Source organism: Stegostoma tigrinum, chromosome 11, assembly GCF_030684315.1.
Source record: "Stegostoma tigrinum isolate sSteTig4 chromosome 11, sSteTig4.hap1, whole genome shotgun sequence".
NCBI lineage: Eukaryota > Metazoa > Chordata > Chondrichthyes > Orectolobiformes > Stegostomatidae > Stegostoma > Stegostoma tigrinum.
The window spans coordinates 37,806,510-37,819,862 of NC_081364.1; the positions used below are offsets into that span (position 1 = coordinate 37,806,510).

At 42.7% G+C, this 13,353-nt stretch overlaps 1 protein-coding gene across 13 annotated transcripts in view; it reads left to right on the forward strand.

Moving 5' to 3' along the window:
• LOC125460282 (contactin-4-like) overlaps nucleotides 1-13,353 on the forward strand; it is a 2,333,145-nt gene that overhangs the window by 1,114,731 nt on the left and 1,205,061 nt on the right. The window contains exon 1 of one of the 13 annotated variants that reach the window (XM_048547581.2): nucleotides 1,803-1,866. The exons of the other annotated variants lie outside the window; for them this stretch is intronic. Coding sequence (XP_048403538.2) covers nucleotides 1,836-1,866 — 31 coding nt within the window. The 5' untranslated portion in view covers nucleotides 1,803-1,835. Of the gene's footprint in view, nucleotides 1-1,802; nucleotides 1,867-13,353 lie in introns of those variants that run through there. 13 annotated transcript variants of the gene reach the window in all.

The window sequence follows — 13,353 nt, forward strand, 5'->3', positions numbered from 1 at the left end:
AGGTACATAATTCTTTGAAATTTGCATCCCATGTCGACAGGCTGGTTAAGCAGGCACGTAGCATGTTTGCCTTCATTGTTCAGACGTTACTTTGAGGTTGTACAGGACACTGGTGAGATTTCTTTTGGAGTGTTGTCGAATTCTGGTCACCTTGTTACAAGAAGGATATTATTAAGCTGGAGAGAGTTCAGAAAAGATTAACCAGAATGTTGCTGGGAATGGAGGGTTTGAGTTATAAGGAGAGGCCAGATAGGCTGGGACTTTTTTTCACTGAAATTTAGGAGGATGAGAGATGACCTTTACTAAGGTTTATAAAATAATGAGCATTATAAATTAAGTGCAGTGCTGGTGTCTTTCCCTTAGGGTGGAGGATTTCAAGACGAGGGGTATCTTTGTTTCGGTGAGACACGAAAAATTAAAAACCAAAAACATGAGTGGCGATTTTTCTACACAGTAGTTTTTATGCGGAATGAACTTCCAGAGAAAGTGGTGGATGCGGGTACAGATAGAACATTTAAAAGACATTTTGGATAAGTACATGAATAAGATATATTTGGCGCAATCAGGGCCAATCGCAGGCAGGTGGGACTAGTTTAGTTTGGGATTATGGACGGTGTGGATTGGTTGGACCAAAGGGTCCGTTTCCATGCTGTATGACTCTGACTCCGTGCTGAGTAGCTTCCTTCTGGATTTGAATGTGTGATTCCTTGCTATTTTCAAATTAGAATTTTAGTGTACATAAAAGTGCTAGGAACAATGTTGCTGTTCTTGCGTTGGCTGCTGGGATGGGAGGTATTTCACTTTGAAGTAGTTTGAACCTCTGTAGGGGAGGGAATTGAACACGTTCGAAAAATGGCAGTCTCATCACTTCTGACTTCTGTTGCACATGAATGAACATTGATAGTGAATAGAAAAAAATCATGTGTCAAAGTCATTTCTTTTCCACAAGCCATTTCTTCCAATATTTTCATGGGTGACATTGTTATACTCCGAGAAGAAGAGAAAAATTACTGGGGCAAAAAATTTGAACTCTGATGTGAATCTGACTCTTCAGCTAATCAATTAAATGGTTCATCGCCACCTACATAAGTTTCTGACAATAATAACTGAAGTGGGGTTATAGTATTACTCCCTGCTGAAATATATCTGTTTCTCCTCATGAGCTGTTTTGAATGTACTTGGTAAATACAATTCAATTCATGTTAATTGGAAAATTGAACTTGAAGTTCATTACTTACATGCTGAAATAAGCACAGATAATAAAGAATCTTATTGAAAAATGAACTCGCTTCAACTTATATTTTGTTGTGTGCTATTGATAGATTTGAACATTCATAACGTTTTGGCTGCAGGGCTACCATAAATTTAATTATTTTCAATAGTATTTTTCTGGTATTAAAAGCCAGAACATTTCGTTTTTTTTTATCCAAGTGCTTCTTGAGCACAATAATGTATATTTTCCTTTGTTCGTCATGATTGTGAGTAAACAGGTATTTGTTCTCGCACCAATATTTTCACAAATGAAGTACATTGTGTTCCTGACGGTTTTAATTTTCTCTGAGAACATAGTGCACTGAGTGAAATTGTATTCCCTTCTCTCTTTTTAAGTGCACTTGAAGTAATGCGCATGTGTTAATTGTGTGATCTTGAAATTCAAGTGCACTGCAAAACACACAAGCAAGCTAGCAAAAACAAAATCTCAGACTGCTGAGTCAACTGCTAATTCCATAATCGGCCTATAAACACAATGAATTATGTGCCAGACCAGCTGTTAAATGCATCATTTTGACTTTGCATTCAAGGCTAATCAGGATGCAAAGGACCCTGAGTGCTGAATGGAGAGGGGAAACCATCCCAGACTCAGAGGTCAGTGACAAAGTTATGTTACTTGCTGTTGACCTTGAAAAAAGACAGACTGGCATTTATGTAGAACTTTTGATGACCATAGTAGATGATGAAGTGCTATGTAGCCAATCAAGCACCTTTTGAGGTGTCATGGCTGTTGGATTGTACAATACCCACAAAGATTTACTGGTCTCCAGAGCATTAATTTCCTCTATTTGGATGTGACTCTGAATCTGCCACCATTAATGGGGGTTCGGTAGTGGCAGACAAAAGTCTTGGATAAAAAATGTGGCCGTCAGGCAGATTAAATTGACAATCAAAATGAAGAACTCTTCGGCAACAAAGCAGGAAATATCATCCACATTTTAATCATTTCAAAGAAGGGAGTACAAATGATGAAACATATGTGACGGATTAATGTAAAAGCTAAGATATCCAACTAAATAAAAATATTTTTTAAATAAGGGAGTCTTTAAAATGCTGCTTTGAGTGAATGTAATCCATTCTGAAATGATTAACTTTTCAAAACAGTATGAGATGTTTAGCAATAACATATTCAGAAGTCATGTGACACCAGGTTATAGTCCATCAGGGTTATTTGAAATCACGAGCTTTTGAGAGTTTAAGAGTGAATGAATGCTTTTTACGCATTAATAGTGCTTAAAATATTAAATCTCACATTATTTCGCTCTTTTACCCATGCCCGCAAATACTGCAATGTGGACCTGTATCAGTGCAGGATATCACTCTCAGCAACTTCTTGATTTTCTTAAAAATTTGAATGTTCCTCTTTGACAAAGGCCAGTATTTACTGCCCAAAACCATCACATGTTAAATTGCATGTGTGTGAATGTAAAGATTTCCCATCAGTTTTACAGCATACCATGAGCGTGAACCACGTTGCTATTTTGCAATGGCCGATTTAAGGCAATTTATCTCTATTTAGTAATGAAACGTGGCAGATATACTCGAAGTCTGGGCATTTTCAGCAAACAATCTGCACTTGGAAGTGTGTACATTTAAAAAAAAAAGTTGTGCCTTATGGTTCAGGTGTCAGTGCTGATTGCTAGGATCATGATCAATTAACCAGGTCACGATGAAACCAGGACAACTATTCAGCAGAGTTTCAGGGACCTCGCAGCAGTCTCACAGTCTCAGGTGCATACTTCTCAATTTGCCGTAGGCCCTTGTGTTAGGTAAGTTATGAAGGAAGCACCTCAAAACATTAATGCCTCATGTTTGGAAAGCGTAAGCTATTTGTAACACTTAAGCAAGATTGTTTCAACTTGTAATGTGTCGAGGAATATGGTCGGCCAAACCACAGGAAGTGCTACACCTGTCCCCACACCTCCTCCCTCACCCCCATCCCAGGCCCCAAGATGACTTTCCACATCAAGCAGATGTTCACCTGCACATCCGCCAATGTGGTACACTTGATCCGCTGTCCCCGTTGTGGCTCCCTCTACATTGGGGAAACCGAGCGGAGGCTTGGGGATCACTTTGCAAAACACCTACGCTTTGCAGTAAACAACTGCACCTCCCAGTCATGAACCATTTTAACTCCTCCTCCCATTCCTTAGACGACATGTCCATCCTGGGTCTCCTGCAGTGCCACAATGATGCCACCCGTAGGTTGCAGGAACAGCAACTCATATTCGGCTTGGGAACCATGCAGCCCAATGGTATCAATGTGAATTTCACTAGCTTCAAAATCTCCCCTCCCCCACTGCATCCCAAAACCAGCCCTGCTCACCTCTGCCTCTCTAACCTGTTCTTCCTCTCACCTAGCCGCTCCTCTCACCTCAAGCTGCACCTCCATTCCCTCCCCACTGACCTCATCCCACCTCCTTGACCTGTCCATCCTTCCCGGACTGACCTATCCCCTCCCGACCTCCCCACCTATACTCACCTCTCCACCTATCTTCTCCTCTGTCCATCTTCGGTCTGCCTCCCCCTCTCCCTATTTAGTTCAGAATCCTCTCCTCACCCCGCTTTTCTGATCAAGGGTCCAGGCCAGAAATGTCAGCTTTTGTGGTCTAAAGTAGCTGCTTGGCCTGCTGTGTTCATCCAGCTCCACACTTCATTGTCTCGGATTCTCCAGCATCTGCAGTTCCCATTATCTTTGACCACAGGCATAACCACTTTCCAAGATGGATACCTTTCTGGAATCTTGCATGTGATCTTTTATTTGGGTAATGCTTCATGTTTGTCCCTGGAAAAAAGACATGAGTTGTAAGGCACAGCGTAATGAGATGGCAGAAAGACGTTTCAGGGTAATTTCCTGAACTGATCATTGGACAGGTGACAAATTCCATGATGAGCAGGAAATCCATTTGTGTTTGGCACTCAGGCAGTCAGGGGGAAGGAATTACATTGGTCATATTGTGGTCAAGTGACCACAGACCCACAAGTGGGCATTCTAAATTGACCCACAGCCAGAGAAATCAGGCCTCACAGAATATTGGCGAAACTAAACAGCAGCCATCAGCTATGAGTCACAGAGAACAGTGAAAAACAAGACCAAAGAGGCTACAAGGCAAGAAAGGGAACCAGGTACAACCAGCTCAAGGATTGATTATCGGAGAAGTGCCAGTCAGGTGTCCTGGCATCTTGACAGCCTGAGTATTTGCACTTTACACCTCCCAGCACGGCAACAGTGAAGAGTGTTGGTGTGAGTCTATTGGATGATTTGAACCCAGCTCATGACCCCATTTGCCAAAGATGGTAGAACAGTCTGGAAGTTCTGGAGTGAAGGTCAACAAGAAGACACACCTTGACTCCACTCCCTCAGTGAAGACTCGGCAAAGATTTAAACCGGCCAGGAATGGAACTCCGAACACCTTGGGGGGTGCGGGAGTAGGGAGAGCAGGTTGGGAGGAGGGTGAAAAGAGAGAGAGAGAATCTGCTCCAATTCCCATCAGACGAAACTTCATGGAAGAGAGTGAGCTCTGCTCTAGAGAGGAAGGAATTTCCAATGGTCCAGCCAAAACATGTGGATTATTGAGTACTATCCTTTCTCAGATGGCTAGAGTGAGATGGAGAGTAAATATTATGGGAATTTGGGAAGGGCTTGTATGGTGTTTTTATTCAGGCCTCTTGCACTTAAAATCTGAGCTGAACTGCAAAATGAGTTCTGTGACACTTTGTCCAACTCACTAACAAGAGCGCTATCAAAAGCATTTTTAATACATAACTGGGATCAAAGTGTCCAAAGCTGTGTTAAATATATACATGTATTGTTGGATTAGTATAAAGGATTTACAATAAGAACAAAAACAGTCAGCATTTCGATTGTAAAGCAGGGAAGGGCTTCAGAACCAGGGCTCATCCACACCAGGCACTTGTCTTTTCTTTTTTGTTTCTTTTCTCTTGCAATCCGAGCTCAGGACACGAGGTACACCAGTACACACCTCAAGTAGGCCCAGCATGGTATTCATTGTGACACGTGGGCCCAGAGAGGACCCTGTAGTGGCAACAAATGAGCTCTTACTTACTTTTCGGTGTGACTACAGGACCCAGGTTTAGAATTGGCGGTTTCTGCATCAGTGGAGGTGATATCAGCGAAGCAGGCCCAGCGGCAAGAGAGGGAGCCTGAGGATCGGCAACTTCGTCGGTCATTGGGTCCAGCACTGGCATTGGCAAAACGATGTGGTAGGGCATCACAGCGACGTTGACAAGTTGGGCCTCGTGAGGAGAGATGTGACTCCGACGTCGGTGGGACTGGCATAGGTGGTGGCGAGGCAGTGGTGGAGGAGAATTGGCCTAGCAGTCAAAGACGACATCTGTAGAGTGATGACGTCAACATTGGTTGGGTCCAGTGTAGACAGCAGTGAAGTGGTGGCATAATTAATGATGTGGTTCAAGACTGGCGGACTCTCTTTAAGCTGGATCTATTTCTTTTATTCTAAAGCTAGTGGAAGTGCTTTTCATTGTATTTTACTGCTTTTCTCCCTGTAAAATATATGTGACAATAAAACTCATTCATCACTTTGAGAATACATTCATGCTACGATTTGGAGAAAAAGCATTGTCTATTGTGGCCAAAAAAGCTGCACACGTCAAGTTAAAATTTATGGAAAGGGTTAATTTCTGTCTTGTTTCCTTGGTACCTCTGTTGCTTGGTGCAGCAGGTTCATGTTCCTCCTTACTATCTTCCTATGCTTTATTTCATCTCTTTAATAAGCATGCACAAGCCTCTCCCAATGACAGTGTCATATGGCATGCTGTTGTAGTTTTGCCAACTGTCTCTGGCTGATACTAATGTGCACAATCATAATGATGCAGACATTTTTGATGCTCTGTTTTTCAAACGATTTGCTGTTTTTCATGTCTATTATTCCCTGGGATATTGATATTGAATGTAATGATTTATTGGTGTGTCATTTGCCATTTAATATGCAGAAAGCTGCAAGATGTTTTGACTAACGAGAAAACGTGCAACTTGATAGTAGTTTGTGAAATTATGAGGTGCATAGATAGGGTTGATAGTCAGAACCTTTTTCTCAGAGTTGAAATCCCTAATACAACAGGGCATGCTTTTATGTTGAGAGGGGTAAACGGAGGTGTGAGGGGCAAGCTTCTCCACAGAGAGTGGTAGGAGTCTGGAACATGCTGCCAAGAGTGGTCGTAGAAGCAGATGGAGTAGGGGTGTTTAAGGAACTTTTAGATAAGCATATGACCAAGCAAAGAATGAAGGGATATGGACTACAGGCAGGCAGGCAGGTGGAAAGTATGAGTTTAATTTGGCATCGTGTTTGACATATGATCATGGGCTAAAGTTCTCTGTTCCATGGAAAGTTGGAAAATGGCAACCTAAGTGCAACAGGAAATTTATTTGAGAAATGCATCAAAACTGGAAAACAGATGAATCAGGTGGTTGGTACATTTGATACACGCTAACCCATGGTGTAAAAGCTCACATCACTTCGATGCAGTTCTGAGAGGACACTGGTTAATCGTGTCTTTTATTGATGAGATGGAAATGTGGTGTGTTCTTTCCAAAAAGTTGGTATGAACGTACGTCTGCATTTCGGGCTGCAAAAACAACTCTTAGAATGTATTTGTATTAGACCATAAGATGCAGGAGCAGGTATAGGCCATTCACCCCATTAAGTCTGCTTCACCCTCAGTGAGATCACTGCTGATTTTGATAATCCTCAAATCCACTGTCCCACCTTTTCCCTATCACTCTTGATTCCCTCACTGATCAAGAATTTGTCCGTTTCAACCTTCAATATACTTAATGTAATGGGGAATTCCGCAGACACACTACAACCTGAGAGAAGAAATTCCTTTTCATCTCTGGGTGATCCCTTTGTCTGAGATTCTACCCTGATAAGTCCCCTATGAATCTTCTTTGGTTCACCCAGGTTACATCTCATGTTTCTGAACCTCAATGAGTGCAGACCCAACCTACTGAAACTCACCTCATTGAGACAGTGCATTCTTCCCTGGGATTAGCATAAGGAACTTTGTTTAGATAGACTGGCATTGGAAGCAATCTTAGCTGATACAGGCGGACCAAAGCTGTCTGTCAAAACTTTGTCAAGGCATAGCATTCTAACTGATTTTCATCCAAAGGTAGGTTCATAGAGTCATGCAAAGCAGAAAAGGCCCTTCGGCCCATCAGGTTTGCACTGACATAACTACCACTAAAAGTTTGCTCACCCCAATTTCCTGCATTTGTCCCATTCCCTTAAATGTTATGATATTTGAAGTTCTCATCCAAAAATTCAAGAGTTTAAGTTTTCCAGTCTCCAGTGCCTTTCAGATTCCCATTACCCTCTGAGTGAGAAAGGGATTTCCCAAATCTCCTGAATCCCCTGCCCCTTGCCCTAAAACTGTACCCTCCCATGATTGACCCTTCAACCAAAGGGCACAGCTGCTGTGTATCCACTTTGTCCCTATCCCTGGCAATCTTATACACCTCAATCATGTTATCTTACCACCCACCCTCTTCCCCCAACCGCCTCTGTCTTCTTTGCTCTAAAGAAAACAATCCAAGCCTATCTTCTCTCTTATGGTTTAATTTCTGCATCCCAGGCAGCATCCTGGTGAGCCTAAATAAAAATCAAAAGAGCTGCGGATGCTGTAAATCGGAGACAAAAACAGAAGTTGCTGGAAAAGCTCAGCAGACCTGGCAACATATGTGAAGAGAAATCAAAGTTAATGTTTCGGGTTGAGTTACCCTTCTTCAGAACAAACCTGAAATGTTAACTCTGATTTCTCTCCACAGATGCTGCCAGGCCTGCTGAGTTTTTCCAGCAATTTGTTTTTGATCCCGTTGAAACTCCTCTGTACCCTTTCTAGCGCTATCATATCCTTACTGCAATGAGATGACCAGATCTGCACACAGTACTCCAGCTGTGGTCTAACCAATGCTCTGTACAACTCCAACATGACCTGCCTGCTCTATACTCTGTGCCATGACTGACGAAAGCAAGCGTCCCAAATGCCACTTTAAGTATCCTATTCACTTGTTCTGCTGGCTTCAGTGATCTGCGAATAATTACCCCCTGAACCCTCTATTCCTTTAACCTACCCACTGTCTTGCCATTCATTAAATACTCCCTCATCTTTTTGTTTCTTCCAAAATGCATCGCCTCGCACTTATTGGGGTTCAATGCCATCTGCCACTGGTCTAACCTTCTGACCAAGCCACATATATTTTCCTGTAATGTACACATATTTTTGCTGTTAACCACTTGACCAACTTTGGTGTCATCTGCAAATTTGCCCAACATTCCAGTCCCATTTTCATCTGCATCATTTACGTATATAACAAACCACAAGGGCTCTTGTACTGATCCTTGTGGTACACTGCTAGACTTTAGCCCCCAGTCACTCAAACAGCCTTCTCCTCCTACTCTTTGTGTTCTATTACGTAGCCAGCTTCTGATCCATCGTGACAATTTTCCCTTAATTCTTTGTGCTTTAACCTTCTCAATCAGTCTCCCATGTGGGACCTTGTCAAAAAGTGGGGCTAAAATCCAGATAAGCCAACTGAACTTCCCTCATCCACATACTTGATCACATTTACAAAAAGATTCCAACAAATTTGATCGGTATGAACACCTTCCGACCAAACTCTGCTGAGTATACATCATTAACTCATGACTTTCCAAGTGGGTATTAGTTTGCTCCTTCAGAATTTTCTCCACTAATTTCCCTACCACTGATATGAGTCTCACCAGTCTGTAATTTCCTGTTTCGCCTTTCCCACTTTTGTTGAAAAGCGGAGCCACGTTTGCCATCGTCCATCCTACATCATGAACTGTGATGACACTTGCAGCTTCTGTTCGCCTTCATTCAACTCATTATCTTTGAACTGTCAAGGAGAATTTAATAACAAGCTTACTATTGTTTATTTGAATAGATTATCACTCGGTCCTCTGATCACTCATGTTTTTACATCAGCTCTAGTTGTGAAAATGAATGCAACTTGTGATTCGAGTAAACAGTCAGTAAAGTTGCACTTTGTCTGTTAATTGCTGCAGTAGCATAATGTACAATATCCAGTCAATCGTCAGGAGTATTTTTAGGAACTTGGACAAATTTAGAACAAACTCTGTCAATACCCATGCAATTACACCATCTTTATGCACAACTCATGTGAGTGCTAGCTCCAGATTCTCAGAGCAATTTAAAACACCAGAACTGTGAAATTCACAGAGCTGCTGATGCTGGCCCTGTGGTTGCATTGAAGACCTAAAATGATATAGACCAGTCTATCAGACATGTCTCGTGCAGACTGCATGACACTAACTGCTAAGAAGGGTGTTAGTGTGGGTGAGCCATGTGTGCAGTTGTTGTCAGGACGATCAGATTGTGAATGAGCCATTTGGGCTGATTTGACTCCTCTCTTTCAAAATTGGGATCATTTGTGTCCAATGAAATAGCTCGCTCGTTGCGAAAAGCTCAATATACAACTCCCCTCACCATTAATGTTATTGGAAGGGCAAATCTTTATCTTGGAGGTACTGTCAATTTATCCTGCTGTGAAGAGGTTTGTGGAAATTCGGTGCCTTGTTTTCAGCAGGCCTTATGTAAGCCACTGCATTTGAACAGGAAAGAAAGAAGATTTGGTCACCCAAGTCTGTAAGAGATAAAGGTACCATGGTGGCAGTGCTTGTGGCCAGCAACGTGACTGAGTAATGGTGTAAGTGCTATAGTCGGAGAAATCGCTGAAGTGGGAGGTAGAAGGTTCTCAACAGAAAATGTTACTCATCACCTGTTTTGAAAAAAATACTTCTCATACATGCACTTTTATAGAAATAATGACTCAGGTTTAACAAGGGGATAGAATCCTAGAATCCCTACAGTGCAGAAAGACGCCATTCGGCCCATCTGGTCTGCATGGATTTTCCGAATATTATCCCACCCAGACCCAACCCTCTTTCCGAATGCCTTAACACCTCATTCCCATGCCTAACCCACCCACCCTGCACTTGCCTGGTCGCCACAGGGCAATTTAGCATGACTAAGCCACCGAACCTACACATCTTTAGACTGTGTGAGGAAACCAGAGCACCCGGTGGAAACCCATGCAGACAGTCACCCAAGGCTGGAATTGAACCCAGATCGCTCGCTCTGTGAGGTGTCACTAAGCCTCTGTATCATTGAACTTTACACCATCTTTCAATAGGGTCTGTAACCTCGCGTAAAGGTGGCACTGTCACTGCTTGCAAATGACAATTGCTATAATTCCCAACGGCAGTGATTGATGTGACCATCCATTTTTGCATTCGGAGGTGATGGAGAACATGTGTGCAAAGAGAGGCCATTTTTTTCAACAAAGACTAAGGGAGCACATAACGTCTCTGCAATATTGGGACTTCAGGTAATGCAGGGAGCTACTGACAATATCAATGTGCAAGAATCTTTGCAAGCATCTCCATGCCACCAGGGAGAAATGCTGGAAAGACCACGGTGCACACTCTCTTATGACTAGTTGGAGCACAACTGTGGACTGACCAACACTCCGGTCAATGCTCGATATTTTTACAACAGCTATGATGCCTTCATCCTGAAGAAGTTTCTCATTCGTACTGTCTTTGAGCCTCCAGACAAAATCAGAGGGTGACTGTTCAGGCACAAAGAATCCCCACTCGGCAACTGGCTCGTGACCATCCCCTTACCCTCAGAATCTACCTGAATGGATGAGGCCCGAAGCCAATTGCAGCATCATAGAGTAAACCATCCAGTGCCCTGTCAACAAGTTCATTGTGGCCTGCTGTGTCTTCAAAAAATTTTTCATCCTGTCAATGCAGGCATTAACACTAGACATCCAGAGGCCTGGCCCATATCAGAAGTGGCAGGAAGGATACTTCCAGAACCTTTGCAGTCCAGAAAGCCTGTGTGATTGGAGGCACTTATTGTCAAGTACGTTGCTGTGGATTCAGTCACATATAGGCCAATCTGGGTGAGGATGGCCAATTTCATTCCCTAAATAACATTAGTTGATTACATAGGACTTTATGACAATTGACAGTGGATACATGATCACTGTGAAGCTAGCTTTGTATTTTTTTTAATTGAAGTCAAATTTCAACATCAACCATGGTGGGATTTGAATCTGCTTTCCCAAAATACAAGCTGTGGTTTACAGATTAGCAATCAAGTGGCATTAAGTCTCAGTCAACGCATCTCTACTTCTCTGCATTCCAGGGCCATGCATTTCGTCATCTTAGCATTCATCTGTAACTTCTCATCATCGCACCCTTTTGCTCAAGACTCAGCATAATAAACATTCATGATTCACCCTTGTGCAGTCACTTCCTGCCTCTCTGCTACAATGTAGTGTCATCCCAGTAACTGCAACGAGACCAGTGGATGCCTGTTGTCTTTTACTGGGGAAGACCGGGGTGGGGGGGTGAATTTGCAAGATGATCCCAAACTGCTGTGAGTGTTGATGGTCTTGGTTACTTGCCCGAACTGGTAGCACTCTAAAAGGGTTGGTTTAAAGACAGCAGCAAGAACATAGGTGAGAAAGCGCTGTGGTGAGAGCATAAATGCTGTCATCCTAATGATTTGTTAGTGAACAAAGTGCCACACAGGCAAGGGATCCTGCAAGTCCTTTGAAAATCAAATGTAGAACAAGGATTAAAGTAGTCTGTGCTTGCACTGGAATGGTGTGCATATTCCAATCCCAGTCTGAGCTTCCATTACAACTCTGGGACATCAGGTGTCTTCCACCTGTGTTGCATTGGAAGTTGAACAATTGTGTACTAAGAAGCTGACCACCAATTCGATCCTGGGTAGGATGGCTCCAGGTTCTAAACAGTGCCTTGACCACAGCAGGGTTAAAACCCTCACTGCTCTTTGATAATGACTGCAAAGTCTGTTATTTTGCACATCTTCATCAGTATCCTCCTTTTTGCTGGCCCATCAGGTTCCCAGTTAGAACCTACTCCTGCTCCCTCTCCACACTCACCAAAGGGAGCTTGTGTGTGTATCCATGCCTCTTGTGATCTGGTATACAAGCTATTTTTCTTCCCTCCATCGGGCTAAAACTCATTCATGTCCTGTGTTCACCATACAAAAGTCTCTCATGTTCGCATAGTGCCTGCAAGAATTAGATCAGTTGATGATTATTCTTCATCAGCAGTGTAATGTTATTCATTGTGTTCTTCCTGAGAATGACCTGGGACAGCACTTGGGTATCTGAAAGAAGAAAACCAGAAGGGCCAGGCGAAGTGGTGTAGGATGGGGAGCAAGATGTCCATGTTTATAATTTCTGCAGTTTTCCCATTATTGCTGATAGCAGGATTTAGAAGGATTTTAGAAGGGGCATCAGCCTTCCAATGATAGTTGCCAGAGCACTCCAAAGTGCAGCATGATACTGCAGAGGCATGCTTTAAGTGGATCAAGAAAGTGCCATGATGCTGCAGGAAGACTATCAGGCTTCAAATGCTTGTGTCGGGAGACATGGGGTATAAATGACTGCTGCCCTGGGAAAGTTCCCAGAGGTGACTTTGCTGGTGTCAGTAATGGAGGTTTGATGAGTAACAGTGCATTGGACTAACCAGTTACCATGACTTTCATGTCATCTGCTCTTACTACCGAGTATCGATCCATTGGATGGCAGAAGACAAGAGTGCATAACATTAAGGCATGATTAAATAACAATGAGGGCGAAATGAGCAATAGCCTCAATTGAAAGGACTTGGGCTTCTCAATAGCGAGAATCTCATTCAAACGTCTGGAACTTAACAGGAAAATGTAATTTGTTTCTCCCAATGTGGAGAAACATGTTGTTTGACTTTTCATAATATTCCCCCAAAGCTCTTGACAATTGTACATGTTGTTCAGGGGCTTGGAAGATTCCAGCCTTTGTTTCCAATGTGAAGGCAATTACAGCAGATTGCTTTACAAAAGGAAATGTTGATTTTTAAAGGTGGAAACTAGCTGGATTAGGTGTGAGCCTTAGATGCTGGTAGACACCCGTTGAATAAAATTTAACCAATCTGCAGATCAGATCCCATTCTGTTGAATGCTACAAACATGAAA